The sequence below is a fragment of the Chelmon rostratus genome, chromosome 14 (genome assembly GCF_017976325.1).
Source record: "Chelmon rostratus isolate fCheRos1 chromosome 14, fCheRos1.pri, whole genome shotgun sequence".
Classification (NCBI taxonomy): Eukaryota; Metazoa; Chordata; class Actinopteri; order Chaetodontiformes; family Chaetodontidae; genus Chelmon; species Chelmon rostratus.
Genome location: NC_055671.1, coordinates 9,712,521 through 9,732,656, shown reverse-complemented (window position 1 = coordinate 9,732,656; position 20,136 = coordinate 9,712,521). Strand labels below are relative to the sequence as shown.

At 41.8% G+C, this 20,136-nt stretch overlaps 1 protein-coding gene across 2 annotated transcripts; it reads right to left on the bottom strand.

Moving 5' to 3' along the window:
• Positions 1-663: 663 nt before the first annotated feature.
• On the bottom strand, positions 664-18,101 carry pld2 (phospholipase D2). 2 transcript variants are annotated; one of them, XM_041952109.1, is made up of 24 exons: positions 17,904-18,101; positions 14,184-14,344; positions 13,966-14,093; positions 12,700-12,842; positions 12,494-12,587; positions 11,965-12,030; positions 11,824-11,882; positions 11,475-11,720; positions 11,227-11,370; positions 11,047-11,130; positions 10,834-10,912; positions 10,602-10,712; positions 10,265-10,474; positions 9,981-10,137; positions 9,763-9,881; positions 9,324-9,437; positions 7,425-7,529; positions 6,857-6,945; positions 6,493-6,606; positions 5,740-5,786; positions 5,308-5,442; positions 4,021-4,174; positions 3,607-3,724; positions 664-3,490 (listed from the first exon to the last, which is right to left on the bottom strand). In XM_041952109.1, exons 2-24 carry the CDS (start codon positions 14,314-14,316, stop codon positions 3,266-3,268), a joined length of 2,874 nt encoding a protein of 957 aa, XP_041808043.1. In that variant the 5' UTR covers positions 14,317-14,344; positions 17,904-18,101; the 3' UTR covers positions 664-3,265. The 2 variants fall into 2 exon arrangements, with proteins under 2 accessions (XP_041808043.1, XP_041808044.1); XM_041952110.1 differs by lacking the exon at positions 17,904-18,101 and adding an exon at positions 17,737-17,852.
• Positions 18,102-20,136: the final 2,035 nt, after the last annotated feature.

Below are 20,136 nucleotides of genomic sequence, written 5' to 3'. Positions count from 1 at the left end.
ACATGTCTTTTCATATGTAACTTAAGTGAAATCATCTCACTTTTAAGTGTTTCCTGTTCCTGGTTTTGTTCTGATGCGTCAGCCACCCTAACAGCTATATGAAGAAGATATTTTCCCATTAAGGCAGATCTACCTTATCTCCAGCAGATCATAATGCTTGTCAATAATGCATGATTCACTTCCAAAGCTGTTCACCAAGCGTTCAACAGAACAATCTGGTATGTCATATGACAGCTGACACTATAATGGAAATAACCTGGGGATTCTGTTGGTGTTTTATTTCGGCCTTCACATAGACAATTAACTTTTTAAATAGTGTAGATTTGCAGTAAACCGTTCAGTCTCTATGTCCACTCAGTCTCCAGTTTGTTCAATAAAAATAATTCATTATTCATTATTTCATTCAATATATATCAATATATATCAATATTCATATACAGACGGCGAAAGATGTTGCAGGAATTTACAAGAATAGTGTTACCGGTGGTTTATAGAGGACATAAACCTCATCATTTAGTACATTGTTTTCCCTCTCCCAAAGTGTCTCTACGTGGTATCAGTAGTTTTTAGCCAGTGGTCTATTGTGTAGATTTTAGCAAAATCGTGAAAACCTTACTGGCTGATAAGTATTTCTTCATCAAAAAGTAGATATTCAATTTGAAACTCTGTTAAAAAAACAAGTTTATTGAGGAAACAAGAAAAGTAACAAGTATAAGTAGTATAAGTTTTTTAAGTGACTGAGTTAGAATATTCATCACCTCTTTACCCCTGAGTGTTAGTAACTTATACATCAGAAACGTTAAGGTAATGACCTAGATCTACAGTTTTCCATACACAAAAGTTTTCACATGGTGACTGTCAGGGATAATAAGGATGAGTTAAAAACACAAGCTATATTAATACATAAATACATAAAACTGTACTGGTAAAGCTGGTTATTAGTCTAATAAAAATAAAATTCATGATAGAAAGAGTATAAAGTCACTTGTCAGTACATCACAGATATTTCCACGGAATCATTTAGCAAAAGGCAACTATTTTGTGCTGTACGAGAGAGGCTAGCAAATACCCAGCTTCAAGTGTGCAAGGGCTCATAGTAGCTTTTTAATATTTTCCAAGGAAAAGTGTGAATAGTTCTAAAGTCAGCAATGCTCCATTTCTAAACACAGATGGTTCTACTAGCTCCTCTGTGAAAGGTGCTTCATGTAGAGCAAGGCGGCGTTCATGTGGGACACTCGTCATCTGTCACATTCCCAGACAAGTCCGCACTGAAAACACCTCAGTAGTGTTGAATTGTGGGCATGTCTCAAGAAGCTTATGAAGCAATCTGTACATGTTCACTGGCTCTGCCGTACATGGGCTGAGCAAGTTTCCACTTTTTTGGGTTATGAACTGGATTATGGTCATGTCATGCACATAAATCAATCACTATTTCATCTGTTAACATACAGGTCTCTTTAAAATACATGCCACAATGGGACAAAGGGAACACCACCAAAAGGCTAGGAATAAAAAACATTAATTTCACAAGCTTCACGTGCTGCCTGTTGTCTGCCTCTCTGCTGGTTGTTTTCTAAAAATTTTCATGATAAGGTACTTTACAGAGGCACTGGTGAAACCTGGTATGGCTGTGTAATATGTGAGAAACCTTCAAAGACGGAAAAATGCCTAAATAACAAGGTTTTGCCCGTGTTCAATCTCATCTTACAAAACATCCATATTTCCCCCTTGGTCAAACTCCTTTCCTGTCACCCATGTCGTACAGCTAAGGGCACAATAACATTTTACTACTGAATACAAGTAAATAAAGTCCTGTTTTTCTACACAAGGAATGCTTGCACTTGTCTGCATTCACCACCAATGCATGTGTGTCCAACACAAGGTTTTTGCAGATTGCTCAACAGTGGTCACTCAGGTCCTCATGGCTCAGTAAAGGTTTCAAGAGAACAACTGACTTGAATTTATATCAAAGAAAACCTAAAATTCTTTGTAGCTCAAGATTAAAAGAATGACTTGGTGATGCTTCAACCATGGGAGCTGCTGCGTGAACTAAAGCCACATTATGTCACTACTCAGCTACAGTGTTATGGCTAAACATAATGAACCTAAACAAATGCCCAGTAAATTAATATAGGGTAGATATGTTAAGACATTTCATGGCACCTGGACACAGAATTGTTGAGCATGGAAATAGCTGAAAAATGCAATGGTCAAGCAATCTGTGCTTCACGCAGCGTTCTCAAAGCCAAGTGGATAGCAGAATGTTCTGTTCTCGACTGCTGACAACACAGTGAAATAATAATTCACTTGGTTGTCATGGTGACTGAAAAAAAAGCAACAATTAACGGTAAATCAACCTAACACCCTTTAATTATCTTGTCCTCCTTTTCTTTCCCTCACACAGTTTTCCCACCTGATCACTTATCCAAAACTATTAAAATGACTTCGCTTCCGCAGAAATTGTCTGTCCTCCTTCACCATATTACCTTCTATTTTCCGGCACACCATCCTGATTTAGTAATTTATCCCTCTTATCAGTACTCTCCCTTTTCTGCCCCATCCAGCCTTTATTTCAGCTGCGATCCAGTCATCTCTTTATATCCGTCACCATAACAACCACAAATGTTCTGACAGATTTGCTGGCACTGCAGTGAGAGGTGAAGCCTCAGAGGGGGAGAGTGAGAGCGAGCGTGAGAGAGAGAAAGAGAGACAGAGAGAGGGAGAGACACAGAGAGAGAGAGACACAGAGAGAGAGACGGAGAGAGGGAGAGACACAGAGAGATAGACGGAGAGAGGGAGAGACAGAGAGAGAGAGAGAGAAAAAGAGAGAGAGAGAGAGACACCCACCCACCCAAAAACCTTGCACCAATAACTGTACACTATGTTCCAAGATCATGTGAGATGCTTGATTTCCAATACAACCTCGCAATCCTCTCCTGACTCATACATTCATTTTGTTTTGCAGACACTTCCATCGTGAACAAACTGGCCAGGACAGGTTCATCTAACAGATAATCATCATACAATCTACATTTCAGTGGTTATGCTCAGACTCGCCCATCGTCAGTCACAAGGCAATATAAAAAACATCAATGACAAACAAATTAATTGTACTAAAGAGATGCCTTATCACTGAAGTGCCAGTGGTGCAAATACTTTAGCGCACTGTGCTGAACATTAGGCAGCTGGAGCTACAAGGAGGAGCCTGTAGTGTGCTGCAGCCCTTCAGCTGTTACGTAGTGGTCTGATCTGGGCTCAGCTGGGGCTATGTCCACAGCCCTACAGGAGCCATGCCTTCTTTAGTGCCCAGTGGAGGCAGCAGGTTCTCCTCACATAGGAACCTCAGGGGGAAGTGGACCAGCAGCCCTCGGACGGCCTTCAGCTCCTCTTTGGCCTGCTCAGGGTCAGTGTCGCAGAGGCGCTCCTTGCTGGAGTACTCCTTCAGCTCTCGCATGTTGTGGACAGAGTTGTAGGGCAGGCATTTGAAGACCTGCATCACAGCGCAGACGGAGCCAATGAGGACACAGGAGAGGCGAGACACCTGTTAGTTACGGTAAGGTCTGAATGTTGTGATTTATGACGCATCAGCTTCGGTTTCACATGTACCTTGTCATAAATGGTGGCATTCAGTTTAGCAGCTGCATTCCAGGCCAAGAAGAAGAACTCATCGCTGATTGGATCATCAACACTGATAGTGGGGTCTGAAGATGCTCCGACAAGAACCCTGGAAGGGAAAATAAGCCAAAAGTAAGAATTAACTTGTATCAAATTAATTAATAGAATTATTACTATTTTTGTTTTCTGAGATGATTTTCTTCTAAACCAGGAAATATATAGGTCATTTCTCACCTGTTGCCAGTTTGTCATTTGGTAGCTGATAATTCCCAATGCATAGAAATCAAAGCTAGTATTGATGTTTTTCATGACACACAGGCCGGTGACAAACTCCCATTAAAACTGTGTCACATCTAGAGGTAAGGTAGTAACCGTTCATGGTCATACACCATAGTTTGTCCTGACCTGAAACACTCTTTGCGCAGAGCAAGTGTAAGGGGCCCTGCCTGGTACTCCTCCCCTCCCATGACGGATGGCACTCGCTCTTCATCTTCCACAAACACTGCCATCTCGCTGTCTCTACTGCCCAGCATGCTGCGGTCATTGATGTTGGCCGATCCTGGAACACATGAGGGAAGTACGAGCATTTACAATCTGTCTTTTCTGAGGCATCATTCTTATCGAGCCAGTATTCAGCGGATGTAGCAAATATCAAAATTATATAACCAATAATATACAATATCCTGCTTTTCAGGTCTTCTTTAGTTAAGTACCTTCAGTACTGCAGTAGTATCTGTCTGTATGATATGAAATCTGCACGTGGTCTGTAGTGAAATAAGTGCACATCAGTGTAGAACTCAAAGCTGACAAATCACCGTTCTTGTAGAAGAAATTCATCTATGGCCAACAAAACTTTGATGTATGTTTCACCATTTAAACCTGGTCTAACACAAAAAAAGCTTTTAATGTGATTGAGCAGCAGTAGGTAATGTTTGGTTTGCGTTAGCAGTAAGTGAGTTGAACTCCATTACGGCATCAGGAGAGTGAACAGTCAACAGTGAGACTGATATCAGTTAGACAGATTCACAGACAGTAAGGCTGGACTGCATGCACGCATCATTTCCTGTGAATCCCTTCTGTGTGGGAATGGTGGACTCCTCCACTATTATATTGTGAGGTAATTATACAATGTGTTAATACATTGAATAGGTTGTTGAAAATCACAATTAGTATCAAAAATAAGGTTTGATTTCATGAAAATCTCAAGCATTCTCACATTAAAGCTACTGAAATAATTAAATGAATGACCAAATCTCAAAATAAAATCCTCCATTATTCGTGCTTCTTTTCAATATTCATGCTGTCCTTCATTACTTGAACTTGCTACTCCTAGGTAACTGTGCTTCAGCACACCCACTTAAGGTGCTTACACTTGTAAATATTAAATATCAGGCTCTTTATTATTCATTTTTATAAGGAAATGTCTATGTATTTGTTCACATTTCCATTTCTTAATTTGACTGCATTTATATTCAGCAGTTTTGCGTGGTGCTGTTAAACTGCAGCTAAAATGTATTGGTTGAAATATGCTGCTATTTCACAGCTTCACTAAAAACATAGTTCAAATACATGCATGGCTGAGTGTTAAAATATTTTAACAGAAGTCAGCACTCCTGTCAAACATGTCTGAGTCTTGTGGAAGGAGATTAGCTGTTTTGTCATGGCGCTCCATGATGACTCAAGGCGACTCACCAATGATATAGCAGCGGTCATCAGCAATGAGGGTCTTGCTGTGAACATAGATGAGCTCTGTGACAAGCGACTGGGAGAGCTGGGCATGTGTTCTCAGGCCGCAGAGTGTGATGTACTCTGTCCACTTGTCCTCAACTGGGAGGAAGGGGACAAACCAGAATCCCATTATTAACAAAAGGTGGTCCAAAAATACAGGGGAGACTTATGAATAACTCACGCAGAGATATGGATTCTTAACATGGATGTGAAAAGAAGGTGAACAAGCAAAGGATGAACATGGAGACCGGCGGGTGAATACTTAGCACCAGTGGCTTCAGTGTAAAGGAGCAACACGAGGAGAAAGAAAGACACACATTAGAGAGGAAACAGGAGGTTTGATGTCATGTCAGGTGGATTTTTGAATTGAAATGAAAGCAGATGCTAAAAACTCACCTTCACTGAGTCTTGACAGGATGGAGTGCTCCCCTCGGCACATGGTCCTGGGACATTAAAAATCCATGATTATAGGACAACAACAAGGAAGGAAATCATGATATAATAGAAAACAGAATGTCTTTAGTGGCACCACACAAAGCATTCATAACAAACTTGGAAATCTGATGGATGAATGCAAAGAGAGAGATGTTTATTGTACTGCTGTGCTCTATTCCAACAATAACAACAGGCTGACAAGGCTCCTGATGCATTACCACTTAATGCAGCTTTAATATCACAAATCACTCAATTATGATGGTTTAACAAAAAACAGCAAGGTTGTTTCCCATTATACTTTTGCCTCATAGAAGCCCCTGCATCATGCTAAACAGCATTGCGTTACCAAATTAAATTACAAAACATCTTATTCCTTGATTTAAAAGAAAAATACTTACTTCTAGAACATATGACAATGGAAAGAGTGGAGTGAGCCCTCAACTTTTGCATTGAGTACAGAAATATATAGGTCTATACAAACAGAATAAAAATGTATGGTCCATGAAAAGATCTAAAGGACCCGAAACTTGTGATCCAAATCATTTTAGCACAAATAGGAGTGTGTGAGAGACCTGCAGAAAATCTATATCAACTGCAACACTTCATGATTGGAAACATGTCTGAGCCAGCAGAGAGTTCAGAGGTTTTTCTCTGGTTGTTGTTAAGTTGCAGCGGGCTGAGTGAAAAATGGCAACTGGCGGAAAAGGCTCTCACCTGTAAGTGAAGTGCAGAATAGCCTGGATGGCATTTCCACCTCCAGCACTGATGTCTCCCTCAAAGCCAGGCAGCAGAGGAACCACCACAAACACCCTGTACTTCTTCTGCTCTCTGCAATAAGACACAATGTAAACATGCACACTCTGTGGACTAATTAAACACTGTCCCTTTCACTGATATTTCTACTCTATGTTACGATTTGTTTCACTCCTCTTATAGCGCTTTGTTCAACATGTTTTAATCCACTTTGAGTACAGATTTCACCAAAGGGTGCCTTATAACTTCAAGGTTAAATAATGTGTGCATACAAAATGAATGAATGAAGCGCCACATAAATCCGGCCACAACACGCAGAGCAGACCTGTGCGCACGCAAGATTCGATTCACAATTGCATCGCCAATCCCATTATGGACAGTCTTCCCGTCGGCACAGCTGATGAAGAACTGGTTCTGAGGGCAGAGAGAAGGCAGATGGTGGCTCGGCATGAGGTGAGGGCTAAAGCAGCTAGGTAGGTAGCTGGCAAGGAAGGGACGAGCTGCGACTGCACTACAGAATCTGTCAGTGAAATGTGAAATGAGTGTGTCAAATGGTGTGTAAGTAAGTAAGAATGCCACACATCAGAAATAAAGAGAGGTCAATGTATACTTCAAATTAAACAAATATACTGTTTGCCTAAAAAACAGAACCTATTATTGGGTGTTGCTGTGGTGACAGTTTTTGTCTGCCGTTTGATTGTATCACTGCTGTACCAGTGAAGACTTTGGGAGCCCAACACCAAGCAGGCTTAAATGATTTCAACAGGATTTGTCTGTTTACATGTTGAGATGTAAAATCAGTCATTAAAAAGCGCAGACAGGCTGTAACTAAGCCAGGTTTACACTAGGAGCCACATATTTGTCTGTGACTAGCCGGGCCGCTCCTGCATTACCTCGATGTAGATGTAGTGCTCGCTGTTCTCGATGGTGTGGATGTAGGCGTTGAGGATGGAGTTCTCACAGGTTCCCGTAGACCAACGATCGGCAGAGCGCAGCACCTGGTGAAAGGTATATTTATGGTGCATCATTTCACCACAATTCAAATGGAATATCCTACAGTTTTGCCTTCACTGCACCATTTTCAGCCAACAAAGGACCACTGGTGGGGGTGTCCCGGATTACAGTTTTAAAGTTCCTTTAAACTTATGAGGCTTAGCCTGTCACACTTTCTTACAGTAAATCTTTGTAATACCAAATATTTCTGTCTAAATAAGCAATAATCAAAGCGAAAATGGAGGAGGCCATTCTCAAAAACTCAAACTCTACTTAACTAAATTATGTGCAATCAGGTCATTAATTCTGCTTTGCCTGACACATCATCTTAATTTGCTGTCACCAAATAATTACAGTGAAGCACAGGAAACACAAGTATTATCACTTCATTTTTTTTAGCATTTCTTAAAGCTTTGGCTGCATTTTAGAACTGTAAAAAAACAGAAACCGAACTGAAACTGCTGCCATCATCTTTGCAGTCATTTTACTAAGGCGTGCATTAACTGACAGGGAGGCTCTGTAAGCTCTACAGCTCTAACACAGAATGTGACGACTGAGCTGCTGTCCCTGAAACCTGAATAAGGCATCAACAAAAACCTGATAGGAAAGCTACGGCACAATGGGGAGCAAGGGTTAGGGTTACAAGGCCACCACCTACAATAGGATAAGAAAACACGCGCAGCAAAAGCTATTGTTACCCAGCATTCACTGCCTGAACGCTTGAACACCGTAGCATATGATGCTGAATGTGAGTGGACCGCATTTCCCATGAAGCCTGTTGCAGAAATAATGCTTCCACTTGTGTCTTTGGCATTGCATTTGTTTTCTCTGGCTTTACTAAACAGGATAAACATGGTAGAAGTGATTTTTTTTTCCTTCTCCACAGGCTTTACTCTTGTTCCACCATCTGCCATTGCAAAAAACTCTAGACACTTTAGCTGCACTTCAAAAAGCCAGAACAGTGTCTCTTTGTTGTACTGAAAAGAAATCCGTCTGATTTCCTGCTGGATCCGACCTGGTGTCACACAATGTAAAGCACAGAGCAGAAGCCAGTCGGGACCTTCAGTCTTCTTGGCAACGGTCTTGTTTATTTCAGTAATTATAATTCACTAATTTCTCTAAATGAATGTGGAGATGACCAGCAGCATGGCTTCTTTTATAAATGCAAAATGTGTGAATTCACTGAAGGGCATCTTTAAAGATCCACAAACACTATGCTAGTTTCCATCATGTGTGTAGAGGGCCGATTTTCTATGCAGGACAGGTTTCTGGCTGGCTCTGGTGTGAAGCGGCTCTCTGGCACTCTCTTCAATGTTTGGTGAGCTTGTTTCACAACTGGTCACTGTTCTCCGGCAGAGCTGCCGCCCACGGTGAAAAGAAAGAAAGTCTGATTTATCTGGAACACTAGCATCATGTGGGAACAGTCTTAGTATAAGAGACTGCACGTACAGTGTGTGTGGAGGCGAGAAAGCACTACATTTCCCAAATAAATGCATCTGGCAGTGTTGTGAGTTCCATGTACGAGGTGAAATAAAAATGTGCCATGACAAGACGAGCACTGCGGCTGACAACAATTGCAGGAAAACACAACTTGTGAACCTTCATCTGGCTCCAAGACAAGTTTCCAATCATGTAGAGTTGTAGATTTTCCTCCTTCCTTTGAGCTAAAATGTTGTGGATCACAGGTTTTATGCATGAGAGATGTAATAGATTAACTGATTGCATACTATTTTTTGTTTTCCTACCGGCATAAAACACAAGTTTTGACTCTGCCTTTGCTGAATGTGTGTGCTAAATACCTGCACTTTGGCCTTTGTGGTCCCAGGCACAGTGAACGAGAGCGAGTCAGCGGTACAGTGAGACTTGGGGAGAAGGTATGGGTAGAACTCGTGCTTGTACTTGTTTTTGAAGATCTAGAGAAGACAAAACAAATGAATGAAAGCCAGATTTTTGACCTTCCTGTTAGCCATGTCATACAGAGGCCTTGCGTTAGTTAAATTGAGTTTATTGTGCTCCAGCAATGACTCAGTTAAGTCATGTTGCTGTAGTTGTGAGGTAGTAAAAGTGAGGTAATAAACACAGGCTTGTATAACACGACATAAGAGACACTGTGGAGAACAGCCTACAAATTCCAATAGGGCCACGGCATCTTCTATATCGCATGCCCATGCTAATACATTGATATTCAGGCCAAAAATATGACAGTAGAACCCTTTTTAAAACCCTTTTGAGTGTGACCTTGGTGAAGTTCCAGCGCTGGATGAAGTGGCGGGCTACATCTCTGGCAGCGCTGCCATGAATAGCGGCAGACAGATCCCGCCACGGCATGCGAGGAACTTGTGTACGGTCGATGTTATCTGGAAAAATATAAAAAGCAATCCTTTCAGCTCCACGCGCAGAGCCTCTCAGTGTATCTGTGTGTGTGTGTGATACTGAGTGAGATTTAGATAATATACCTTCGAACGGTCTGTCCAGTTGGACCCAGTCTTTCCAGATAAAGTTGCTGTAGTCTTTGCCCAGCCAGAGTTTAGTGTTGCCAGTCAGATCGACAGGGACCTGCTCCGCTTGCTTATCTGGTTCAGATGGTTTTGGACCATCAACTACCCCATTTTCCTGGTTAACAGAGACATCTGTTAGCTTCTGCAGGCGCTGTGACATATTCAAAGCACGCTGGTTCATGAGCTACCGTGAACATATTCATGCATCATCAGTGGCAATCTATAAAGCTAAACGTTCTTACTCCTGTTTCTCCTTTAGGCTCCTCCTCAGTGACACCGTTGGAAATCTCTGTCAAACCCAGGTCAGTTAGCCGGTACTGGCTGTCATCCCACCGACCGAAGGCTAGGTCAATCCCCCCAACAAAGGCAACTGTTTGGTCAATGGCCACCATCTTTTCATGGTGAGCCCACAGGAACACCACAGACGACACATGGTCAGGGTGTCGCATTACCTGATGGACACAAGGGGTTAAAAGTGATGTTAAAACATTAGATGAGGCCTCTGTTGACTGTGTACCCCGTTGGTAGTATATGGCTGGCTGTCGGCTGCATATAAAAGTCTGAGGAGATGTGACAGACCTTGATGTTTGGGTGCATATTCATCAGAGTCCTCTTGCTGTGCTCGCTATTGATGCCGAGTGCTAGCTCCACCTCTTTGTACAGCAGAACGCACACTTTGACTCCTTGTTCCTGCAGGAAAAGGTTCAAAGACGCCATTTGAAAAAAATATGCGCACAGATAATGTCAAATTTTTTATATCAGTTCATTTAAATTGTATAAAAGAGAAGAAGAAGACAGAGAGAGGCATTACTGCTTTGCGTTTGAGTATCTCATCCAGGCGCCAGTAGTTATCAGTTGCTGGCCTCTTTAGGAACACTTCAGGGCTGAGCCTGAGAGAAAGGACACACAGCGCTCATCATCTATTTTCACATTAGAAATACACTTAACATGTAGCTGAAATATATCAATAGAACAGCCCTTTGTTTTGAAAACTGAAGCCTTTTTATCAGCAAATTACACTTACCACCAATCTGTGATGAAGATTTCCTCCTTGGCTTGTTCAAGAGCATCAGCCAGGTCTGCAAAGTAGCCACTTCCATTCACATACCTTCAAACAACAACCATGAGCCGTAAAAGTCGAGTAAAATCAGAATGAACACTGAAGACAGAAAGCTGTAAATCTCAGGTAGACCGCGTATCTGACCATTTAGTGAGCGTGTTCTCCCGTGGCGGAGCGAAGCCCTCGAAGCGTTGCACTTTGAGAAAGTCACAGGTTTCTGCCAGCCGGTTGATTTCATGACTCCACCAATGAGCCTGCCTGTAGCTGCTGCATTTGATGATCAGACTCCTGAACAAATACAAACAGGCAATGCATGCATCACATACGCAACATAAAACCCCTGGCATGACTATATGCAATAACTGGAGCCGTCTGTGTGTCGGCTGACCTACCGAGTGAAGTTCTCGATGCAGACTCCATATTTGGTGTCAGTGTAAGCACGGCCCACTTTCACTTTGAACTCAGGGTCAAACAGCAGCACAAAGTTGATCCTGCCGTTGTCTCGGTTCATATACATCAGGAAGGAGTCTTTCACCACCAGCCAGCGGCGAGACCAGCGGAAACAGAACTGATGATGGCCAATGCAGTTCAGGCCTTGGATCCGGTGGCCCCCAGACCTCTTGAAGATGGGTCCCTCCCTGAGACAAGTTGACACGTGTTGCACAATAAATCTCTATTGTGCACTTAGTCATGACTTCCTACACTTTTCCTCATGTCACACGCTCACACAAGTTTGCTTACAAGCCTTTGGGTCCGAGATCGGTGATGAAGGAGAGGGCGCCGACAGAGAGGAACTCCAGCTGAAAGAAAAGTAGATGAGAAAATGTTATCTTGTGACATGACTTCCACTTTGTGTGTGTGCCTTTGCTTTAAAACTATTACCATGCTGTGATCGTTCCTGCAGAACACATTCTCCAGCAGACCATTCAGGTACTCCTCAAGGTATTTCTGCAACAGAAAAATGCAAAAGTTATGCAATTTTTGACGTATATGTCATATTCAAGCCCAGGGGATTTCCTGAAATTGGACATAGTTTTGTTGTGTAGAGCTGATTTGTGACAATATATTTATGATATAATTAAAATGTATTATTATTAATAAGAATTGTCAGGTGTGAAAACAGTAAAAGGGTGTTTTTAATCACATAAAAGTGGCACTATCAAAACATACACAATATTTCCTTGAGATATTGTGATATATATGAGATATTAATAAATAATAATAATCTGCCTGAATAGAAAAAAAAACAACAAAGCAAATGGGGCCCTTGGTAAATTTTTATTTTTTTTTTCATTATATGTGGTTAACGGAGACCATCAATCTTCTTCTTTAAATAAAACACATTTTAACATCTAAAAATATAAGTGTTTGTGTGAATACTGTACATGCGTCTGAGTGGTCTGCTTGATACCATTTTGCTGGAGGTCCTTCTTGTCCGTTCAGTCCCGTGCAGGCTGGGCATTTCCTCTGACATGGCTCTCAGCTGCTGCCTGTCCTTCGCAAACCTTTGAAACAAATTTGAATATTCAAAATACTTAATTCTGACAATAACAACTCCCATTTCTCAGAGTGAGAGGTTTATATGTATGATTAACACACAGAGACTGGTACACCGACCTTCCCAGAGGCAGCAAGTGAACCATCATCTTGTGCTTGTAAAGGTCTCGATGCAGCTCCTGGAAGTGCTTGTACTTCCTCTTCACTGTCCAGTGGAAGTGGCCGTGTGTCAGCCGCACTGTGTACAGGGTGCCTACACGGACCTGGAGCCACATTATTCAAATGTCCATTAGTTGTCCATTGCTCTGTAAACCTGCATATGGTTAAGTAGTAGATCAGGGCTGAACTGAAATAGTAGTTCTTCCAAACCAAACAATTTGGAGAACATAATGTTCATTTTCTGCACATTGGTCTTTTGGACAATATGCTTAACATGTGGAACTATTTAGAACGCAATCACACAGGGAGACTATTGAGTTTCTAATTCCCCTGACATGCATGTCTTTGGACTGTGGGGGGAAAAATGGAGCATATGGATACAAAGACAGAGGATGAACATGAAAACTGACTGATTTATCTCAGCTGTTACCAATTAGTACACATTCTCTAGTGAGTAACTACGTTAAAAAAAAGCAACATGTGGTGCTTCTCTGGTTCCATACTGTAATAATGTATAACTGATAATATATTGTACCATTAAATGTTACCTTTTGCTTCTTAATGTAAATACTCATGAAGAAATGTAGCATAAAATGTCAAAGATAAAAGGCTGTGTCAATGTGAATGTGCTATAGCTACAAATAGGGTTCCTGACAACTCAAATATTTTGTGAAATGAGGCCTCTACCTCCAGAGGCCCCAGCAGTAAAGCCAGGAATCTCTGAAACACCCACTTCCTCAAACACTGTCGACACTACGCTCACCTGTTTACTCTTCAAATTATACCCAACGCAAAGCAGCTCACCGTGTCTTCTCCAGCCTGCCTCTCTATCTGAACTACGGTGGGCTAAAATAACAGCTGAGCCTGCTGGATCACAACAAGCCTCTCAGAGTTCAAACGCAGCTGAATCAAGTCTGATCTGCATGTTTTACAGCTTTCACAGATTTCATATGACATAGTGGCGTTACGGTAAAGTGCAGTCCAGTTTAAGGTCAGGGTGTTTTCAGCAAGGCTTGAAAATAACTTCGAAATCAGATATTAGAAAGTGATCATGAACCACCAAGACGTTAAATTGTAGAAAACGTTTTGACATGGTTATAAAGAGCGACTACTGAAAGTTAACTGTTTCATTGAAAGCAGTGGAAGCATTGGAATGTTTTAAACAACCTACAAAAGAGAAACTATAAATGATTTTCCATGTATAATAAAAAAACTTAAGAGATGTACCTTGGAGCGAGTAGTGTATTTCTCTGTGTTGTCCACTCTGCATGTAATGGGGATACCAGGCATTAAATAAGGTATACCCTCCTCTTTTATTTCAGGAAGATGATGCACCACAAGGAAAGGACGACCCTCTGTGATTCAAAAGATAACAACATTTTAATGAAATTCATATGATATGAGTTTGAATGGGCAGCTCACACCTTAAGTTTAACATATCTTACCACTGCTGGACATGAGGCCATCTATCTCGTCTGGAGACAGAATGCGGAGGTCGTTCGAAAAGCGCCTTCTGCCCAGGTTTTGGGCTGTGGAGCTTTGAGCCACCGGCTCAATCACGTCCCCTGGACTGGCCATCGCACTGTCGTCACAAGTGCCCGCTGCCCTGGTGCAAAAACAAAGAAAAGGGGGTTTTATATATGCAGCGCACAGTTTGTGCCACTAAGCCACAATAAGCATACATAATATGCACCACAGTGGCATGCATGAAAAAACTGCTGATCCTACACATGTGAAACTGAGACCGATCTCCTCACAAATTCCACAGACTGCAAGCTTAAGGTATCAGCTGCATTAATGGCATTTAAATGATCTTTCTCTATAAATGGTCTCATAATGTCTAATTAAAGACTCTGTTTACAATAATGTCTTTGCTGAATGCTAAAGTAATGAAATTTCAGTGGGCTGTTGGCAACTTCCATCAACGTTTAAATTCTATTTGCACTTTGTTAATTAAAGTAACTGTGGAAGCTGAAGAGCCGGTGAAGTAATCTGACAGAACAAGCAGGTTTCTGCAGCGGATCTAAAGCTCGAGGAGAGCGACATATCTTGATCACACAAGAAGAGGCATTCAAGTGCAGCTCAGTGTCACACCAGACAACAACACACTATGTAATGTTCCAGTGTTGACGTCAAAATGCTAAAACCAGAGAGCACTCCAACACTGCAGGCATCCCGTGGTGTCTACCTGTCGATCAGGTCATCGACATTGCGACATACGAGAAGTCTAGAACACGTCAACGAGAGAGAGAAAAGGGTGTGTGCTTGTAAACCCTTTTGCACAGTGTGCGGGTAGATACCTGTGTCTTTGAATGGGTGAATGTTACCTGGGAAACAAGGCAAATGAGGGGGAGGGTGTGTGTGTGACAAGGAGAGAGAGACAGAGAAACAGAAAGAGAGAAAGAGTGTTTGCGAATCTAAGCCACATCAAAAACTGAATGCACGCAGGAGCAGTTTTAGATTCAGTTAGAAAACAATCAAGCGAATTTCAATGTTTGAAAAAGGCGTGCAACTCCTAGCCGCATATGACACTGAACTTGCCTCGTTGTACTTCTACTAACACTATGATTTAAACTACCGAATATCAGCGGTGGAGTTTAGGATGATATAACAGCCAGCCTGTGCATTCAAAAAACATGCTATGCAACAACAGCAACAACAGCATGCAGCAGAACTCACGAGAGCGTGAATAAGCAGTGGTGATACTGAACGCTGGGTGGGTACATCCCCTGCCCTGTACTAGCCAAAGGCTATTGGCAGCATCTTAAGACTTGAGGAGTGGCAAAAAAAAACAAAGGACAAGTGAGAGATGGCTGTAATAAAACAATCATCTGACATTCTGGCATCGTTCATTTCACTAAAAATCCTTAAAAAAAAGTGTTATAGCACTCTGTGGTGACCAGAAATCCCAAACCTTCTGCTCATCTCATTGGCGGGAAACATCTGGATTCTGAGACACCACTAGTTTGGAAATAGTCCCCCAGTGCGGCACATCCTGCTGGCTGTGCAAAATATCTGAATCTGAAATGTATGCAATCACATGGGAGAAGGTGTAACCCCACCCACACACACCCACACACACAGACACACTCACTTTTTTGGGCCATTCAACCATGTAAGTTGATAATGCACCCTGTCATGTAAATCCACTTTCAGACTTTTTTCCATACAAGCTCTTTGGACTGTTGAGTGCTATGAAGACGGGAAGTGTTTTTTTTCTCTGTTCAGTCTTTGCTGACAGATGAAAATCTACTTAACACTCAACGGACATCATTTGCATAAACACTGATCAATCAAATAAAAAAATGAGACCAATATCTTCATACAGACCACAGCAGTTTGAGACATTTACTCTTTAAGGCAGAGACGTCTTGACTTGACTTTGAAGATTTTCTTGTTTTCTCTTTGTTTGTGGGAGTGAAACTTTGTCTACAGTATTTACCCAGGTTTCCTCCTTCTGGAATACTACACTACACCCACCCAGAGTCCCCTGCAACATGAGCCAATTTGGCGAGAAAGGAGGGCAGTCACTGAAAGCCAAGCCAAACTTTACACACTAAATAGCCATATGAGCATAAATCTGTGTGTGTGTGTGTCAACGGCACCAGATCAGTTATCACTTAATGTTGCAGAGCAGCAGTGACGGACATGAGAGATTTAAAGCTTCCTATGTGAAGATACAAGATTTTCTTACGGTTTTATCAAAAAAGACACCTGGCTGACACCAGGGGACTGCAGATGGAGAGGTTCATGAAAGATGGGGACACTGAGAGGGATGAAGCAACACAAAAACCAAACCAGTTTTCACTGGGATTGTCTGTTTTTCCTACAAACAAAAACTTACACCTCCAGAACAATTAAAGCTGCTATGATCACATGAAAATTCGACACATAGGGGCTTTAAAGAGCAACTCGACACCAGCTGGAAATCTTGCTGTGGCTGCGAGTGGCCGCAGTTGAAGTTCTCAGCCTTGCTGCGATGATGCAGGGGTGCACTCAGGGTCAGGTCAGTGCACCCTCACATCACTGCTGGGTTTGCGACGCAACGCACATGACACTACAACAAGAGGACGGCAATAAAGAAAGGTGATTCAGCCCGGTCAAGTCACACTTCAATGAAAGCTTCTGTTGCATAAAACATTATGTTGTTTCCATGGGTCTGACAATCACAAAGCAAGCTCAATTTATTAAGCATTCTTTACTGGATATCACACAAATCTGATTATGATCTGATTTATTAATTAATTAATTATTAAGTAATTCTATATTATAAAATGTTAATAAGATAAAGAGATCCCCCCACCCTCAAACATGGCTAATTTCTCTCTGTTTGCACATTCCTGTATGGGCAGAAAAGCACATGCAGTGTAATGGGATTACCCTGACCTACACAAATGTTCCCAGCTGCAGGGACAAGTTATTTACCCGACCGCTTACAAACAGCAAAAGCATGGGGCCTTTAAAGACCGAGCAAAAGACATGGCACCAAACTCTGAAACGTGCAACCAAATGACAGGATCTGAACATGTGTCATAAATTCCTCCATGACTAAAACAACAATGCTGAGTCGACTCTTGCCTGCGCTGGTGCCCATCGGATTTCCCCAAAATCTGCACGATTGTCGCCTGAAATAGATATTGTTCCTGGCTGAGTCAACGCCTCACCACATTTTAACCCGTTACAATACACTGACAATGGACTTGCAAGCGTTTCAAGACTCAATTTTGGAGAAAGAAAACACTTTTGCCCTCTTTTTTGAGAGTTGATGGGAGTTTAGATGTAGTCACAACACGTTTTCTTCACTTTCCACCAGACTATATGAATCATTTTCTGAAGTGTATCTTGTGAAGTCGCTCTAACACTTCGGATATCAAGGTTATTCTTGAGGTTGAAAAGGCTAAAAGCTCTCGCCTCCACCCATTCCCTGGTTTCCCACAGCGCCACAATAACACAACGCAAATTACACCTGAGAGTACAAAACTACGCCACAAATGTCACCTGGCGAACGTGACAACGCGATTTCCACATTTCCACCGACAGTATCCGCAGATTCCTGCCCGGCTGGTGTCAGGTCCGCAGCTGGACAGGCTTCAGGCGGCAGCGCTGCGACAACTCACACAGAAGAGAGAAACATGCGTCCAAGTTAGGCCCCGAAAGATACTCACTCTGTCTCCACACAGCACTGGGGCTCAGCACACAGCGATTCCACACGCAGGACACACAGATAACACACACATCCAAGCTAAAAGCGCTGTTTCATCGTGTTCCGGCTGCTGTTTTCTTAGAGGAGAGTTCATTAGTATTCCCCGTAGGTGATGCACACTTTAGTCCCTCCCATTGGGTGTCCAGCGGGACAGAATGGAGGAGAGGAAAAGAAAATGTCTTGAAATGTGGCAGCTTTGTCACAACAGGCCAGCACACATTGAGTTCTGGTGTATGTGTATTTTGATGAGATTTTTTTTGTAAAAAAAAAACCCAAACAAATCACAGAGCGTTTTATGTTAACACGTTGTTTTTCCATGAGTGCTTCTGTGCAGTCATCAGATAAACAGGCAGGAAGAGGTGGACTGTTCGTGTCGTGAGGTCTGCGCTGCGACGACACAACACGGACTTTTAACAAGAGAGGACAAGTCTGGGCGCCATCAGGCTAAACAGGCACGAGATACACAGGAATGTCGGTAGATGAGGAGGAGAGGGGCGGGACGATTCTGACGCCGGACGTCGATTCTTCAACGTGAATCGCGTGCATCACACGAGATTTCCGGTTTGCCTTTTCAAAATGAAAGCCTTGTTGGCGAAAATCTTGCACGGAAATGTCACCTAAACATCAAAGTCACATTTGTCATGTATTTTTAGAAGCAATCCTGTATGCTGTAGTAAATCTTACGAACTGTATCGACAACACTCCAATAAAAATAGCAAAAAAGACACAGATTTTCGGTGCTTTTAATGTTGTAACGAACAGGACACACTACGGAAGTACAGTCGCGCGAGCTTCAGTTGCATCGAGTTTTCGTGACAGTTTGTGCAGCAGAAGACAAGCTGTTGTGGAAAGGACACATTTCACACGAAACGTTGAACGATTCGAGTTATGGTTTATTCATCCGTATACATGTAGAAGTTGTTTTGAAACTACATCGCCACGTACAGACAGAGAAGCAAAGCGATAACTGCTCTGTCAAGGATGTGATGTCAAATGCAAAACGACCTAAATCTGGGTGGTGATTTGCATGTCACTATCCTATCACTGGCTATACAAAACAGCTCCAACCACACCCTTATCAAAACATTCAAAGGATTTAGGGACGTTTCACAAAATGGATCAAGCTTTAAGAAGACTGCTGACCAAATAAAGCGTCAGAAAACCAGGACTGAGTGCATCATTGGCAGTGATTGTGTCACAGGTTCCCAGAAGGGTAGAGCTAGTTGTATGCTTGTTCTTTGATTCCTCTATCAGATAATACTACTTCCTGGGACGGAGGTCGGCTTATATTATTGGACATTATACAAATAGACATATTGCATGTGATGTGAGTCTATACAAATAAACTGAGCGTGGAACTGGTTGAGGTGGACTAATAAAATAAACAATCAGAAATAAGTAAATACTTATAAGATGTAATTAAATACTGAACAGTGCGATGACAGCTTGACACCCTCAGATTATTTACAATTAGAGCAGCTATGAATGTGATTACAAGGAAATGAGCCCTGCCTACTTTGGTGTAGTATTTTTTCACACCACATGGAGGCGTTCAACTACCACACTTACACCAAACATCTGAATAGGGATTTACAAATAATAGAAGTGCGACTGAGTTTACTGATTTTAAGAATAAATCAAGGTCCTAAGTGTCTTAGGATAATTAAGCTTATATTTTATTACACTAGGAATTAAATATATTTCTTATGTACCTATTTGATGTATGCACAACAAAATAATATAACCTTGTTACATATCCAGACTTATTCAGTGCATAAATGCCTTTGTTTTTCACAGGAACTTACTGCACAAAGCACAATGCCCTCTGATGTAACACAGCTTGATCTAAAAATATCAAACATGGACATGAAGTTATAAGTTTAAGTAATTAAGCAAACTGAATAGGACATGTGCATTTTATCATGGCTTTACATACAGTATGATCAGTTTTTCCTTTGCTAATTGTTTCTGTAAGCTTACTGCAATATTTGAGGAGTCTTGCATTATATTTATTTACACTTCCAGCTGAGCGTACTTTCTCAGCAGAGGGACAAACACCCTCTGCTTATCACAGGTATCTGTTCATTTTCTCTCTCATTTAACTTTTCTGAGATGCATACGGTCCAATCAGATGAATGGCAGACTGCCTTTACAACACTCACTATACAAACTCAATTCAAGATTAAAATACATTT

Excerpts from the sequence above, each read along its gene's own strand:
- pld2 (XM_041952109.1), bottom strand. The coding sequence starts at position 14,316 with ATGGCCAGTCCAGGGGACGTGATTGAGCCGGTGGCTCAAAGCTCCACA. Across the intron at positions 11,131-11,226 it reads GAGAACACGCTCACTAAATG|GTATGTGAATGGAAGTGGCT; the intron begins GTCAGATACGCG and ends TGTTGTTTGAAG. Across the intron at positions 4,175-5,307 it reads TGACCGCTGCTATATCATTG|GATCGGCCAACATCAATGAC; the intron begins GTGAGTCGCCTT and ends CATGTGTTCCAG.